The sequence below is a fragment of the Procambarus clarkii genome, chromosome 51, assembly GCF_040958095.1.
Source record: "Procambarus clarkii isolate CNS0578487 chromosome 51, FALCON_Pclarkii_2.0, whole genome shotgun sequence".
In the NCBI taxonomy this organism is placed as follows: domain Eukaryota; kingdom Metazoa; phylum Arthropoda; class Malacostraca; order Decapoda; family Cambaridae; genus Procambarus; species Procambarus clarkii.
In genome coordinates this window covers 5,830,306-5,846,020 of record NC_091200.1, presented here as the reverse complement: position 1 = coordinate 5,846,020, position 15,715 = coordinate 5,830,306, and the positions used below count along the sequence as shown (strand labels likewise).

The 15,715-nt window shown below is 41.5% G+C and overlaps 1 protein-coding gene across 8 annotated transcripts in view; it reads right to left on the bottom strand.

Annotated features, from left to right (window-relative positions):
• The window catches only part of Sema1a (semaphorin 1a), a 1,083,998-nt gene that overhangs the window by 49,535 nt on the left and 1,018,748 nt on the right, over positions 1-15,715 (bottom strand). For 5 of the 8 annotated variants that reach the window (XM_069303901.1, XM_069303896.1, XM_069303904.1 and 2 more), the window contains exons 6-10: positions 9,532-9,636; positions 9,322-9,410; positions 7,396-7,537; positions 6,523-6,725; positions 902-1,068 (exon numbers count right to left, since the gene is read on the bottom strand). In XM_069303901.1, the coding sequence (XP_069160002.1) occupies positions 902-1,068; positions 6,523-6,725; positions 7,396-7,537; positions 9,322-9,410; positions 9,532-9,636 (706 nt within the window). The remainder of the gene's footprint in view (positions 1-901; positions 1,069-6,522; positions 6,726-7,395; positions 7,538-9,321; positions 9,411-9,531; positions 9,637-15,715) is intronic. The other 3 variants (XM_069303903.1, XM_069303899.1, XM_069303900.1) reach the window with 1 other exon arrangement.

Here is a 15,715-nt window from a genome sequence, read left to right as displayed (position 1 = left end):
TGCCCAAGAAATATAAACAAAATTCACTTTCACAAACAGAGTGGTAGACGGTTGGAACAAGTTAGGTGAGAAGGTGGTGGAGGCCAAGACTGTCAGTAGTTTCAAAGGGTTATATGACAAAGAGTGCTGGGAAAACAGGACACCAAGACCGTAGCTCTCATCCTTTAACTACACTTAGGTAATTACACATACAGTTTTATATGGGCATATAGAAGTGTAACCCATAAATATTTGGCTTAGAGTGTGCGATAAACCATGTTTCTAGCTGAAAAGAATATTCACTGAAGGTCCAGGTCCAAGAGGCCTGGTCAGGGACCAGGGCCACAGGGACGTTGATCCCCAAAATCAATGCAAGGCAATTGGTAACTCAATGTCTGGAGTACAGTTAGGAAGTACTTGATCTGGCTTGAATCAATGAACTCGTGTGTGAGAAAGTTACTGCCACCTGGTGGCAGTTGGTAAGATTTACTAAGCAGTCGACTGTAATGATAAGCTAAGGCTTGGAAGGGGATTTAATTTTTGTGAAAAAATTTGTGTCATTTCTGAGCTGTGTTATTTCTCCAATGCCTCAGGACAATATGATTCTACAGTAATGCTTGAAAGTTTTGTGTAGCGCCATAGTGTATGTTGTCTTGCCTGACTGCATAACCCATGTACAAGAATACATAAAATCTTACTTGAGGGAGCAGCTGAATATAACGGCTCAGAAAATGTTTAAGGGAGAAGAAACATTTCAAGAAACAAACAAGAAAAGATACAGTAAATCCAAACAAAAATGGATTTACTGTATCTTTTCTCTGATCCTACTACAATAAATCTTATATATAACTACCGGGTATAATTCATGCACAATGTATAATTCTTCATAAATTATTAACATTCAGGATAAGAAGCAACTTACTGGAAGCTTGTGCTGATGATTATAGGTTGTCCAAAGAAAGCTGGCACTGCTTCATCCATCAGTGAATGAGTTTTAATAAAGTTTAGGGTGACATCTGGTAGTGTGCTTGAATCTTTCACACACTGACCTGGTCTTGGTTCAGGTACCTGTAATAACAAATGATCCTGCTGCAAAATCAACAGATTATTAAGATCATGTTCCCAAATTCCTATGGCTAAAAATAGTCAAAGAACCTATCATTTTGAGGCTTACTAATATTTTCACACTTAGAAGAGAAATTTTATTTTTAAGCTTCCAAAGTAAATTTTTTTATTTATTTGTATCAATCCTCTCCAACGGGCAAAGGCATATTAAATTAAATAGTGGCTGAACCTCGTCACATGGGTATAATATAATTAATTTTATTGGAGATATGCAGCCCATGTACGTACACATTAGGCTTATACCGAGGAATCCTCGCCCCCCTCTCCAAGGTTAGACTACTGACCCTCCCCAAGATGCAACTCCACAACAGTTGACTATCTCCCGGGTACTTATTTTCTGTTAGGTAAACAGAAGTATTAGGCGAAAGGAAATGGGTCTAACCATTTCTGTCCTGGCCAGGATTCGAACCTGGGATTCCCAATTGTGAGCCGAGAGCAAACCCAACTGTACTACTGGGACCCTGCATCAGCATTTAACTCCTTATGAGCACTTGTGAATAATAACCTCCTGATTGTGTTTGGTAAGAACTGTAGTACTGCCATTCATATAAGCAAGTAATTTTCAGTAGTTAGTTTCACTAATTTCCAACATATCAAGGTGATGTTGCAGCCTATCCTTCCAAGATGTCCCAATAATCTGGTGCACATAACTTTGTTGATCATTCTCATATAGTCATTTTATATTGACAGATGGACTAATGTCTTTACTCGTCACTGCAGTGATATTTATAATTACTTTTCAATATTATCTTTCAGTAGTTGCTCAAGTCTACAATGTTCTGCACACTATACAAAATGATACACAAGCTACATGACTCAGAGGTTGTGCATGGTTTTGTCTGGGAAATCTGTCAGGCTTGTCAATCCAACCACTGACCTCCAGCATGCAACCCACAACAGTTGCCTAACTCAGGGTACATCTAGCACAAACAAGTTCTGATGAGTGAGAGGAAGAGTAGCAGCCTAAAACAATGTAACTCCAATTGAAAGTAGGAATATGAAAATTACAATACACTGAGATAATTCAATTAATAATAAAGACCTAAATCTTTTCAATTATTAGGTTATTTCTTTATATTGTCTTCTCGTCAATCTAATTTTGTGATATAAAATGTGTCAATATGTCTTACTATTCTAACAGAAAACTACCCATTGATTTCTAATATATACACTGTATTGCCTTTCAAATTGTAAGCTCTTTGTACCAAAATTGTAAGTTTGATTTAGCCTGATGTACACTTGTTCAGCCACTATTGTAATGATTTATGTTAGTTATGAACATAGTTGTTGATTCTCAATTTGACAACTGTAGTGAGTTTTAAAGCATTGATAAATGTTATATCTAAATCTTGAACATGCAGTATATAATTATAGATAGTATATACATGTTATGATAGTATTATGACTTTCTCTTAGGTAAATAATTTATCTAAATGCAGACGAGGAGTCACAATATCATGGCTGAAATATGTTGACCAAACCACACACTAAAAAGTGAAGGGACGATGACGTTTCAGTCCGTCCTGGACCATTCTCAAGTTGATTTTGATAAGGGAAGGAGCAAGGCAATAAATAGGCAAGAGAGGTGAGGAGAAGAAAATCTTAGAAGAAAAAGCAAGGCAAAAGGTACGAAAGATAAGGTGTAATAAAGGAGATAGTAATATGAATAAGAACATAACATAAGAACAAAGGTAACTGCAGAAGGCCTATTGGGCCATACAAAGCGGCTCCTATTTATAACCATCCAATAAGAAGGAGATATTAATAGGAATAAGAGGTGATTGTAATAGTAATAAGCAAGGGATCGTAAGAGAAAACAAGGCAAAGAAAAAGAATGAAGGAAAGAGAAAGAAAGGTAAATGAAAGGGTAAGCTTATATTAGGTCACGTTTGTTAGGACACACCAAAACGTCGTCGTCCCTTCACTTTCTAGTGTGTGGTTTGGTTAACATAATTTATCTAAATTTATGTAAACTAATCTAACTATAAATTTACAAACATTTATGAACAAAACATTTGAAATGAACTGAATATCTTCCTTCAAATATAACTACCAACAGACCCCTATCTCAACAAGGTAGTTGAGTATTCCTGTACAGCATCCTTAATCAGCCAGGATGTAGCACCTATGTAGAAATGCAATTTGTAAGCACAAACAGCCTGGCTGATTCACTCAACCAGAATGCTTGGTCAGACTGAGAAAAAAATTCAAACTACAGTGTACACAAAATCTGAAACCAAGATGTTATTTAGACCTTAGACAAGCATGTTCTTGTCTTAACAGCATGTAACTTGGAAAGGTTACTTTTCTGGGGGGAGCCCCGTCGGCTCCCCGGAGCTATCCCAGGCTGATATGCTAATGTCAGACTTTGGCATCAGTCATGTGTATGGAGTTCTTAGGCCTACCGGGGACCACGGCCAGAACCGGGCCCCCTCAGAGAGGCAAGGGGAGCAATGGCCTATAGAAGCCCCCGTGTAGTTGGAAGCATTCTATGTCTGCCATCGACCGGAACAGGCACCCAGAAAGGTAAGCGCCCCAAAACAAACCCCTATTCTGGTTAAAATTGCTACCAAAAACCGAACTAGTGGATAGAACTCCCCAACCGAAAACAAGCAAACTAGTGTGATGTCACACACTGCCGCGCCGCTGTCTGCGCAGCTCCCCCCTCCCCGGGAGGGGGAAGGGGGAGCCCCAGACCCCCCGCGCCGGCTACCCACACCTCAGTTCTTGAGGCTGATGCTATAGGCGATGGTCGTGTGCTCTGGCTCCGGTGTCGCTACTGCACTGTGCTTTGCGTGTGGTGTTAGTTTTGTGGGTGCGAGAGCCAGGAGTTATCTTCAGTACTCGGGCTGCATGCGCCTAGGGTTGCCTTCCCTAGGTGCCCTGTAAGTACTGCCCTTGGGGCTTGGGGCCATCTTCCACAGGCTCCTCGGGGTCTGCCTCTGCTGGTCCGTTTTACCTTTCGGTTTTTCGGCCGCCTGTTGGGCTCTTGGGTGTTCTGTTCTCCCTTGTTACCGGCAGGTAAGAGGCAGTTTGCACTGGTTGGGGCGCAGGGTGCTGCTCAGCTTGTATTTCCCGACATCGCGGCCGGCTGTGTTCCTTGGGGTTCGCTGTCCTCTTGCGGGGTTTTGTTTTTCTTTTTGTTTTTGCCTGGTGGGGGGTTCTGTCATTTTATTCAGTTTGTTTTTGCCCTTCCACTGTTCTCCTCGATGGCGCCCCCTGCTAGGTCCCCGTGAGTGTACACGTCCCTGGGATTCAGCTTTAGAAGTTTGCTTGGTTTCAGGCGCTGGTTGCTCGGTGTCCGAACCCGAGGGTTTTCCCGCGGCTCCGCCTCTTTCAGCAGATCGGGCCGGTACGTCACGTAGCTGGTTCGATCTTCTCGAGTCTTCGCGTATGGTTTTTTTGACTCGAGTCTATCATCATCTCTATGGTGATCAGGTGGCCTCCTTGTTGGTGTCCCACCTGAGGGCTTCTTCTCGGCGGCAGTATGAAGTTTCCTGGCGGTCCTTCCATTTCTTTTTGCGTCTTCGTCGTGTTAGCTCCTTGTCTGTTTGGGTGGTCTTGTCCTTCCTCTCGTGGTTGTTTCAGGACCGTCATCTTATGCCTAACACTGTCGCTTCGTATCGTGCGGCGCTGGCGGAGCCGCTTCAGCTTGCTTTCGGTATCGATGTTACGTCTGCGCCGTTTCGCAAGCTGTCTCGTGCATTGTTTCACCTCCGGCCTGCTCATGCGTCGCCTGAGCCGTCCTGGTCTTTGGACAGAGTGCTCGCTTTCCTTTCATCTCCTCGTTTCGTTGTGGCCCCTTCGGTCCAGGATTGTTTTTCCAAGGCACTTTTCTTGTTGGCTTTGGCCTCTGGGGGTCGGGTAGGGGAGCTTCATGCTCTCCTCCGGCGCAGGGGTTTCTGCTCTTTTGGTCGTGGTGATAGTTTTGTTCGTTTGCAGCCGTCTCCTTCTTTTCTGGCGAAGAATGAGACTGCTGCGTTCCGGAGGGGTCCATGGGTGGTTGATGCTTGGTTGGTCAGGCCGGGGGTGCATCATGTTTTGTGTCCGGTTGCGGCGCTTCGCCGTTATTTGCGCGCCACAGCTTCTGTGTCCGGGGACGCGCTGTGGGTTGATCCGGTTTCCCTTCTTCCCTGTTCGCGGGTTCGGGTCTCTCAGGTCGTCCGCAGGGTTATTAGGTCCAGCCAGCCTGCGGTCTATCCCCGTGCCCATGACGTTCGTAAGTTCGCGGTTCTTGCTGCCGTCTTTGGGAATATGTCTTGGTCTGATATTCGGGCGCGGGGATTTTGGCAGTCGAACAGGGTCCTGGCTGCTCGTTACCTTGTGAATGTCCCTGGGCCTCGTCGGGCCTGTGTTGCTTTGGGTCGGCGGTTGCAGCCAGTTGTCTCGGCTTCGAGTTGAGGGGTGAGCGACGACCGCCTCCCGGGTAAGTCCCTCTTTTTCTGTCTGTGGGTAGTTAGCTCCGGGGAGCCGACGGGGCTCCCCCCAGAAAACCAGCGTTGAATGTAATGAAACGCCATTTTCTGGGTGAGTCCCGGAGGCTCCCCGGCATCCCTCCCTCCCTCCGGTCGGCGGTTTTTCACGTTTTTGACATCCAGCCTCAAGAACTGAGGTGTGGGTAGCCGGCGTGGGGGGTCTGGGGCTCCCCCTTCCCCCTCCCGGGGAGGGGGGAGCTGCGCAGACAGCGGCACGGCAGTGTGTGACGTCACACTAGTTTGCTTGTTTTCGGTTGGGGAGTTCTATCCACTAGTTCGGTTTTTGGTAGCAATTTTAACCAGAATAGGGGTTTGTTTTGGGGCGCTTACCTTTCTGGGTGCCAGTTCCGGTCGATGGCAGACATAGAATGCTTCCAACTACATGGGGGCTTCTATAGGCCATTGCTCCCCTTGCCTCTCTGAGGGGGCCCGGTTCTGGCCGTGGTCCCCGGTAGGCCTAAGAACTCCATACACATGACTGATGCCAAAGTCTGACATTAGCATATCAGCCTGGGATAGCTCCGGGGAGCCTCCGGGACTCACCCAGAAAATGGCGTTTCATTACATTCAACGCTGGTTTTTTCACAAAATTTACTCAAAACTATTAATTATTAAATATTAATGCATTTACTGTATAATAAATGTATAAGCTACAGTGGAGAGCTACAGGGAGTACTGAGGTGCTTATTCCTATCAATGTAAAACTCAATGTAAAACTCAAAAACTTATTCCTATCTATGTAAAACTCAATGTACTATCCTGTAATGCACAATAACTGTCACACTATAGAAATTATATCTTGTGTCTACTGTAACTGAAATGCAAAGCTTACTTCTCACCTTGTCTTATATGTTGAATAGGTCCTGAATCAACAATAAACTTTCAATTCATGCAAGAACTCACATTTATAGAAGATGACGTTTAGCTGCATACTTAAATTTACCTTAGTTCCCTGGACTGGCAACCAGTTGGCATTTACAGAAGCCTGGCCCTTGAATGGACCTTCAAAAGTGTCCATTATATCTTGGAACGTAAATGCACACACAGCAGAACCCGGAATGGAATTTTCTGGGGTAGTGAAGACACCATAGAGAAGAGTTGTGGCATGGCCTCCATAGCGTCCTTCAACTGGTTCTGTTGTTGCCTCTGTAAATTAGTTCAAATGTGCTAAGCCCTTATAAATTAACTCTTATGGCAATGGCTAGCTGTTCTTAAATTTGTTTCTCTAGTATTACAATAATTGTAATAATATCTAAATTAAACTGCATTCTGTCCATGTCTTAAAAAATGCAGTACATAGGCTAACAAAAAAATAAAGATCTTTCATATAATTTAAGAACTGAATTGAATACACAATACAGTACACTGGAAAACTTGGATAATAAGTGCTGCTTTCAAATATAAATCAGAATATGTATTGTAGTGCATTTACTTAAGTCATATTGACAAATTAAAACTATGAGGCTGGAAATTCAGAATTAACAATATACATGAACAGTACTGTAGTTAAATTTATATGATCATAAGATTTTCTAATGCTAATTAAGATATAAATTATTGTTGCATAATTAAATTTAATTACTAGGGTACCGAAATATTTTCTTCCAAAATGCCTATCAACATAAGCTGCCTAATTAGCATAAGGGGAAATATAAAATAGAAGTTCAAATTTTTTTTTAATATGCTGGAGTGGAAAAGATTGAGGTAAAACTTATAGATAAGCTCACGATACACATTTTTCCTGCTTCTCCATAAATGTACACTTGCCTTTGTTCAACTAATTTTAAGTAAAATATAAAAATCTTTTTCAACTCACGGATCTCATTGAAGTAGAAGGGAAAATCCCCAGAGACAGAACAATTGAGTCTGGACTTGAGGTAGGAGGTCCACTTATTCCGGAACTTGTGAGGTCCTCCCTTGTCGTGGCGACACACCCGAGCCACCCGAGAGTACAACGTCTATAAACACAAACACTTATTCTCACCTTATACATATGATACAAATTTGATTCTGAAGTTCCTCAACCATAAGAAACCATGACCACACATTATACTTATGTACTGTATGTTTTTATATAAAAGATTATTACAAATTATTATTTGGGTGCACAAAGGAAGTAGTTGCATTTTTAACTAATTATCACCTTCCATAAAAGGGAAGGTGATAAATGAAGTAATTAGAGCACTAAGGATGTAGATAGGCAAGTGACTATTCTCCCAATCCTGAGCTCTCCATGTGTAAACTATGTGAACAGGAACCGAGTCAAGATCTCACACCCTATATTATTGACTGTCCAAGGCATTAGACCCTTCAGACCTATCGGTATGAGGTAGCTTTACAATTACTTTATACACACGTGTTCTTGAGAACATCCTCTCCAATCTATTTAAAATTTGCAAGAGCAGGCTACTGATTACGTGCCTCTCTATGCCAAATGTAGATGTACCACTAAATTTGTTAATACAGAAATAAAATGACGTTTATGTACTAAATTAATGTGCCTAAATGTACAGTATTTATAAAGCCCTTATAAACCATTTTTTTTTTATTAAGCTTGATGAAGTCCTTACAAATGAAATGTCTTCTACAAGTATAATCTACTCTCATGTTGGTATTTACATTATTATTATTATTATTATTATTATTATTATTATTATTACTACTATTATTATTAGTTCAGACAAATCTACATCCCTTTATATACAGTATACCAGATTCCAAATTGGTAAAACCAATAATGATAATCATGTTATTTTAAGAAAATTATTTAAATAATTAATCTACATGCAATGATACTGGTTCCAGACACATTGTGTTCTAGTCTTGAATTATATTTTGTTCTGTTACCACATACAAGTGACTGAAACGGTGAGGAGAGTTTTGTAAAAATTATATGAAAGACAGTAATGAAGCTTTTTAAAGATCATACACTTTGTACATAATTTCCTTATCCATTCATATTATCTTGCTCAGCTCCCTTCAGGCCACTTCTAAAATCTTGAAACTGACAGAAGTACAATTTCACAAACTCTAATTTGAGCCTCTGTACACAACCTGCCCTCGGGGAGTAGAATGCTCAACAGAATGGATTTGGAAGGACTACATAATTAGTGCTATTATGTATTCTCTATCTATGGGTAGGTTAGGGTTAGGAAAGGTTAGGCATACCTGGAGCATACTTGGAAAGGGTTCTGGGAGTTCTACTCCCCCAAGTCCAGCCTGGACTTGTGAGGCAAGGGTAGGCAAGCTAGGTTAAGCTAGGTTAGGCTAATTCGGTGTATTACTGACAATGTGAAATATGGAATTTAATAACATTTAATGTGTACCCGAGAATTCTGTTTACAGAACACAAAATTCCTAAAAGAAAACTTTTTCAGCATACACTTTTATTTAAAACCAACGATTTTTGGTACATACATTAAAGTTATAACTTATGAATAATCTCGGTTTAGGACAAAGGTTCCCATGTCATTTTCATGTAGACTATTACTGGAACCGTAATATGCTTTCAGACCATCACAAATAACGTATCTAATAACTATCGAGGTGGTTTTAAAGGGGGAGTGTAGTTTCTCAAGGTATAGGATTTGCTCTGAGGACGGGCTGCTGTACAATTCTCATACACAATCCAACAATTATTTATAACTACTTTACTTAGCATAACCAACATGACCTGAATAAACTTTGCTTAATTTTGGTTCCTAATGTCCAAAATCTGAAGGTGTTAGGGAGGTGTGCTTACCTTGCCACAATTGAGGTATTCAACAGCGATCTCCCGGAAAAAGAAGTATACAAAGTCTCCCAGCGCAAAAGAGCTCACGAAGTTAGGAGCTGAAAAAAATACATACGTATTTCAGTAATCATACCTACATACATACATTATTGTAGATATAAAATCATTCAATTAAGAAAACTAAAATAAATAACCTATTGAGAGCAGTTCTAAACTTACAATTTAAGGTGGAGAGATCGTACTGCTCTGTCCGCAATGGTTCGCGGTAAATGAGAGGCTCCAGCCCAGCGAAGTCCGCAATGGTCCCCACATACAGCTGGCCATCTGGGGGCAAAATATAGCAGATACTATTTGCACAGATAAAAAGGCACATCTGATCTAGGGATCGGATGCGCCCTGACATACCCGTAAAGGATTAAACGCAAAGCTTAATAGCTTGTAGCAAGTATATTAACTATAAAATATACTTACTTATATACTCTCCTTAGCTTATGTGAAGATAATGAGATTGCCCGAAATGCTATGCGTGGGGGGTGGTGGCTTCCGCTGCCAGGGATGGTGTGGATACTGGTGCTGGGCGTGGCCTAGTCGTGACGTTACAGAAGGATGCGCGCCGTCCAGGTTCCCTGCAGTCGTCTGGTGGTGTGCCCGTGGCCGCAGGTGCCCCTGTGGTGGTGCCCTCTGTCAGGTTCACTTGTGTGAGAATGAACGTTGGGGCCCTGGGGGACGTGTTGCCGGCGTGTGATGTCGCCCGCTGGGTCACTGGACAGCGATTGCCTAGTTAATGCTGTCTGACGAGCCGGAGAACTTTCATAGTGGGCAGGTTCCCTGCATGTGGGGGAGAGGGGCAACTACTCGCCTCATAAGCAATGCCATCTGGGTCCCCTGTTTGCGGGTGTTTGTTGCCAAGGTTCTGGTTCATGGCTTTCCCCGTGGATGGTCGGGACCCTTGGTGGTGGATACTCTGGGAAGCATTCAATGTACGGTTCCTACGGGTCGTGATCCCGGGCAAGTATGTCCGCTGATTTCCTGTTTATTTGCTTTATGTAGTGTTGTGTGCCCCTCTGGCTGTTTGTTTGCCCTATTGTATTATGTGCCCATGCCTCTCCCTTTGTTGCGAGGCCAGTGGTTTTGGTGTGCGTGGTGTGCGTATTCATGTATTTGTTTTTGTGTTGTTACTTTGCCCCCATTGTTATATTTATGCCTTACATGTTGTATTGTTTTTTATTTTTATTTTTTATTTATGGCTTGTTGTATGTTATGATTTTCTTGTGTTATATTTCATGTTGTACTTCATGATGTGCTTGTTTGTCGGTCCTTCTGGCTGGTTCTTCTGTTTGATTTGTTTCATATGTTACTCTGTGCTGTTTTCTTGTCTTTATTTGCTTGCATTGCTTGCTTGTTTATATTTTCTATTTTGTGTTATGATTCTTGTCTTGATGTATGCTGTGTTTCTCATGCGTTTCTCCAGTTTTGCTAATTGTTGTACTGTGCTGTCGGTCCTTCTGGCTGGTGTTTTTTTTTTTGTTTTGTTGTTTCCTATGTTGTTTTATTGTATTTATTGTCTTTAACTTGCATGCTTGCATGTAAAAATAAAAAAAAATAAACAAAATTCCTTTGGAGACTTCAGGCTAAAAGCACAAGGCACATAAGGAGTCAGCAGGCAGTTGAGTCGCTTAGCCAGTCTGTATGTGGGTGTGGTTATCTGGCTGATGATTAGCCGAAGTGGGTTCCAGGCTTGTGGGTCTTGACATTCCCATATACGTAACCAGGTTTGTATTCCCTGATAACCTTTGTCAGGTGGAGTCCGGATTTCTTGGTGTTCACAATTTCAATCTGTTTACCTTTGTTTTCAATTCGGCTGTAGTGTCCTTCGTTATCCTTTGGAATTTAGTTTGGTCGGAGAGTATAAAGTTCATTTTTGCCAGATATTCGTCATTTTTAAGAATAACGTATATTGGCGAGTTGTCATCTCTCCTGACGACTGTCTCCTTATTCTCACGAAGGCTCTTAGCTGCTGCTTTGAGTTCAGGGGACAGTATGGTGCTTCTGTAGTTACCTCGAATCTTTCTTCCTTCTGCAATAAGTTCCGCTTGCAATGTGTCTTTAGTGGCAACCTCCTTTTGCGTCTCGAGGTCGAATATATCGTCCAATAGGATCTCCAACTCCACTTTCTGGGCTATCTCATTTGGTCTGGACATAACGTGACAGTTTATTCCCAGTTTTAAGAGAGTTATTTGGTCCTCAGTGAGGTTGATTCCAGCAAGGTTTAAGAAGCCATCCATGGGTCGAGGCTTCTTAAACCTTGCTGGACCAGTCAGTGGTTATCAGTAGACGCCACTGGTTTTCAATTTGACTAAGTTCAGCTAATTGGTCATCTAGAACTAATGGAAGTTCTGAAAATGGTGGCTGTCTGTAGCTAAGGGTGCATATGCTAGTGACTAGTTCTTCACCTTTTAAAAGTCTCAGCAATACTAGGAATGTAATATAGAAGCTCTTTGTAAGCTCTCACTAAACATTTATGGTATCTTTGTTCAACACTTTCAAGCTTTTCATTGCTTTGTCTGTTAATGACTAAAAGTGTAGAAAATTAGTAGTTAAAGTCTAGCTCAAGGACCAGATAAATGGAACTGAAGCCCAAATTAACACGAAGCTTTGCATAATCAGGATGCCCGATTCCTCTCAGCTTTCCAAGTCAATGTGATTGCTACACTGATCTGCATTTTTTGTCTCTCCTTTATGAAGTTCTATGTAAAACTATAATTTTCTCTTATCATGAAGTTGATGTCAGATGCGCGAGAACAGGCTAAATGCAAGGAATGATGTGCATTTGATAAGAAACAAACTAAGGATGACTTTCTTCATCAAGGTGTAAAGTGAGAGATGAGGTCCACACAGGTTTGATGCCCCGTCCGTGTCAACTGCAAAATCAACTCCAATATTGCCAATATAATGTTTGAGGTGTTGATACAAGGCTTCAGAGATAGTGCTTGTGATTAAAACTAGTCCAATAAATCGAGATGAAACCCTATTATGTCTGGATTTATAATATCGAACACAGACACACAAATGTTCTTCACACATAATATCAGTACAAGTGGTTTTACTGATTACATCGTTACATACTGACATAACAATGACATACGGGCCCATTCCAGTTTTAAATAAAACATCTTGAAACGTTCTTGTGGAAAAATCTATTGCAAATCTTGCTAGGGTAACATTTGCAAGAAGACAACCGGAATTATTCCCTGACTTTTTTCATGTATTAAGGAAAGTACAGAGATCTGCTATAAGACACCTTTATACTGTAAGTATTGAGAAAATTATGTTGTGAGGACATATTGAAGGAGCTGAACCTTACAAAGCTTAAAAAAAATAGCAAGAGAGGACATTATCGTCCATTTTTTCCCTTCAGTGCCTTTCCCCTCACGGCCATGAGAAAGAGAAAGTGGGGAAGAGAGGGTAGATAAAAAGAGATAGACAGAGAGGGAAGGGGGGGCGTGGAAGGGTGACAGAGAGCGATGTCTCTGAAGGGCTCAGAGACGTATAACTGGAACTCATCCAAGAACGCTTGCCAAATCTTGGATCTGGCTCGCCGCTTTCAATGGGTCTGACGAATTGTAGGACGCACATACACACACTAAGATTCCAGATATTTGTAAAACAAACTCTTTTTACTAGTTGTAATGTGCAAATATGCTGTCATTCTCGATTCTGGTTTTAATTTGCTGAATCAGACGGAATAAGTCAGACGGAAAAATAAAAGCAATACTGAAGTGCTTCAATACTGAAATACTAAATAGCTAGGTGAACATTTTCTGAGTCTGGTTTGAGAGTGGATCGCTGCTACGACAAAACATTACCATCATATTTGTCTCGCTCTTTCACTCTTGAACGTTTGAATGCTTCGGTAACGTCTTTTACTGAAGCTTTGTCGACTTTGGTTTAAGATAACTAACCTCAAAACAGATCATAATATTTTTTCTTGGTTATGTCCGTCTCGGGAGGGCAAGGGACGTTTGGCTCACGGGGTCGTACTCAACGACTGTGGGCCGTATTACAGGATCAGCTATTGAAGGATTTAACAGCGCCACATTGCTCTGAGTGCGGGATGAGAGTCCAGCTGTTGGATAAATAATTTTGCGCATTTCGTTTTTACTGGGATAAATTTGTTTAACTATATTGGCGTCTACCTCTCCAAACCCAAGTCAATGTTATTTACTGATCACGACTCGTGGTACTGTAGTTACCTTGTTTGGGCGTGAACCCTTTTTTGGATTCTGTGACCTTCCGGCTCACTCCCTGCAGTAGCCTTGTGACTCTAGGTTCTTTGCCTTGCGGGATATTTCATGTGTAGTCTTCCAGTTACTTTCTTCGTGCTGTGCCTTGCGGCGTTTGTGGAATACTCGAGTATACCTCTGATATATGCAGCATTTGACTATTCCCCAGGATGCCACCCACAACAGTCGACAAACACCCAGGTTCCTAATCACTGCTGGGTGAACAGAGGCAAAATTGATACCAGAGTGAGTGACTTCCAGAGCTGCTTATCTAACAGTAACTGCCGGTGGATGAGGCTTCCACAACTGCGGGCGGATGAGGCTTCCGCAACTGCTTACCTTCATCCAATCTGCGGTTGGATGAAGCTTCCAGAACAGCCTAACTAGCAATACCTGAAGGGGGTGTATGTTGAGCTGTAACTCATGTCTTTCGCTACTTTTTAGCCCAAAATTTCGCTACTTTCGCTACTTTTTAGCCCAAAATTGGGCTACTTTCGCTACTTTTTAGCCCAAAATTGGGCTACTTTTAGCCCAAAATTTCCCTACTTTCGCTACTTTGTTGCCCAAAAATTCGCTACTTTCGCTACTTTTTAGCCCAAAATTGGGCTACTTTCGCTACTTTTTAGCCCAAAATTGGGCTACTTTTAGCCCAAAATTTCGCTACTTTCCCTACTTTTTAGGCCAAAATTGGGCTACTTTTGCTACTTTTAGCCCAAAATTGGGCTACTTTCGCTACTTTTTAGGCCAAAATTGGGCTACTTTCGCTACTTTTTAGCCCAAAATTTCGCTACTTTCTCCACTTTTTAGGCCAAAATTGGGCTACTTTCGCTACTTTTTAGCTCAAAATTGGGCTACTTTCGCTACTTTTTACCCCAAAATTGGGCTACTTTTAGCCCAAAATTGAGCTACTTTCAGCCCAAAATTTCGCTACTTTTTAGCCCAAAATTGGGCTACTTTTGCTACTTTTTAGCCCAAAATTGGGCTATTTTCACTACTTTGTAGCCCAAAATTGGGCTACTTTCGCTACTTTGTAGCCCAAAATTAGGCTACTTTGTAGCCCAAAATTGGGCTATTTTCGCTACTTTTTAGCCCAAAATTGGGCTATTTTCGCTACTTTTTAGGCCAAAACTGGGCTACTTTCGCTACTTTTTAGCCCAAAATTGTACTTTCGCTACTTTTTAGCCCAAAATTGGGCTACTTTTGCTACTTTTAGCCCAAAATTGGGCTACTTTTGAGCCCAAAATTGGGCTACTTTTGAGCCCAAAATTTCGCTACTTTTTAGCCCAAAATTGGGCTATTTTCGCTACTTTTTAGGCCAAAATTGGGCTACTTTTTAGGCCAAAATTGGGCTACTTTTGCTACTTTTTAGGCCAAAATTGGACTACTTTCGCTACTTATTAGCCCAAAATTTCGATACTTTCGCTACTTTGTAGCCCAAAATTGGGCTACTTTTGCTACTTTTAGCCGAAAATTTCGCTACTTTCGCTACTTTTTAGCCCAAAATTTCGTTACTTTCGAGCCCAAAATTGGGCTAGTTTCGCTACTTTGTAGCCACAAATTTTGCTACTTTCGCTACTTTGTAGCCCAAAATTTGGCTACTTTCGCTACTTTTTAGCCCAAAATTTCGATACTTTCTTACCCAAAATTTAGCTACTTTTAGCTCAAAATTGGGCTACTTTCGCTACTTTTAGCCCAAAATTGGGCTACTTTTAGCCCAAAATTTCGCTACTTTCGCTACTTTTTAGCCCAAAATTTCGATACTTTCGCTACTTTGTAGCCCAAAACTGGGCTACTTTCGCTACTTTTAGCCCAAAATTGGGCTACCTTCGCTACTTTTAGCCCAAAATTTCCCTACTTTCGCTACTTTTTAGCCCAAAATTTCGCTACTTTCACTAATTTTTAGCCCAAAATTGGGCTACTTTCGCTACTTTTAGCCCAAAATTTCGCTACTTTTTACCCCAAAACTTCGCTACTTTCGCTACTTTGTAGCCCAAAATTTCGCTACTTTTTAGCCCAAAGTTTCGCTACTTTGTAGCCCAAAAATGGGCTACTTTCGCTACTTTTTAGCCCAAAATTTCGATACTTTTGCTACTTTGTAGCCCAAAATTGGGCTACTTTCG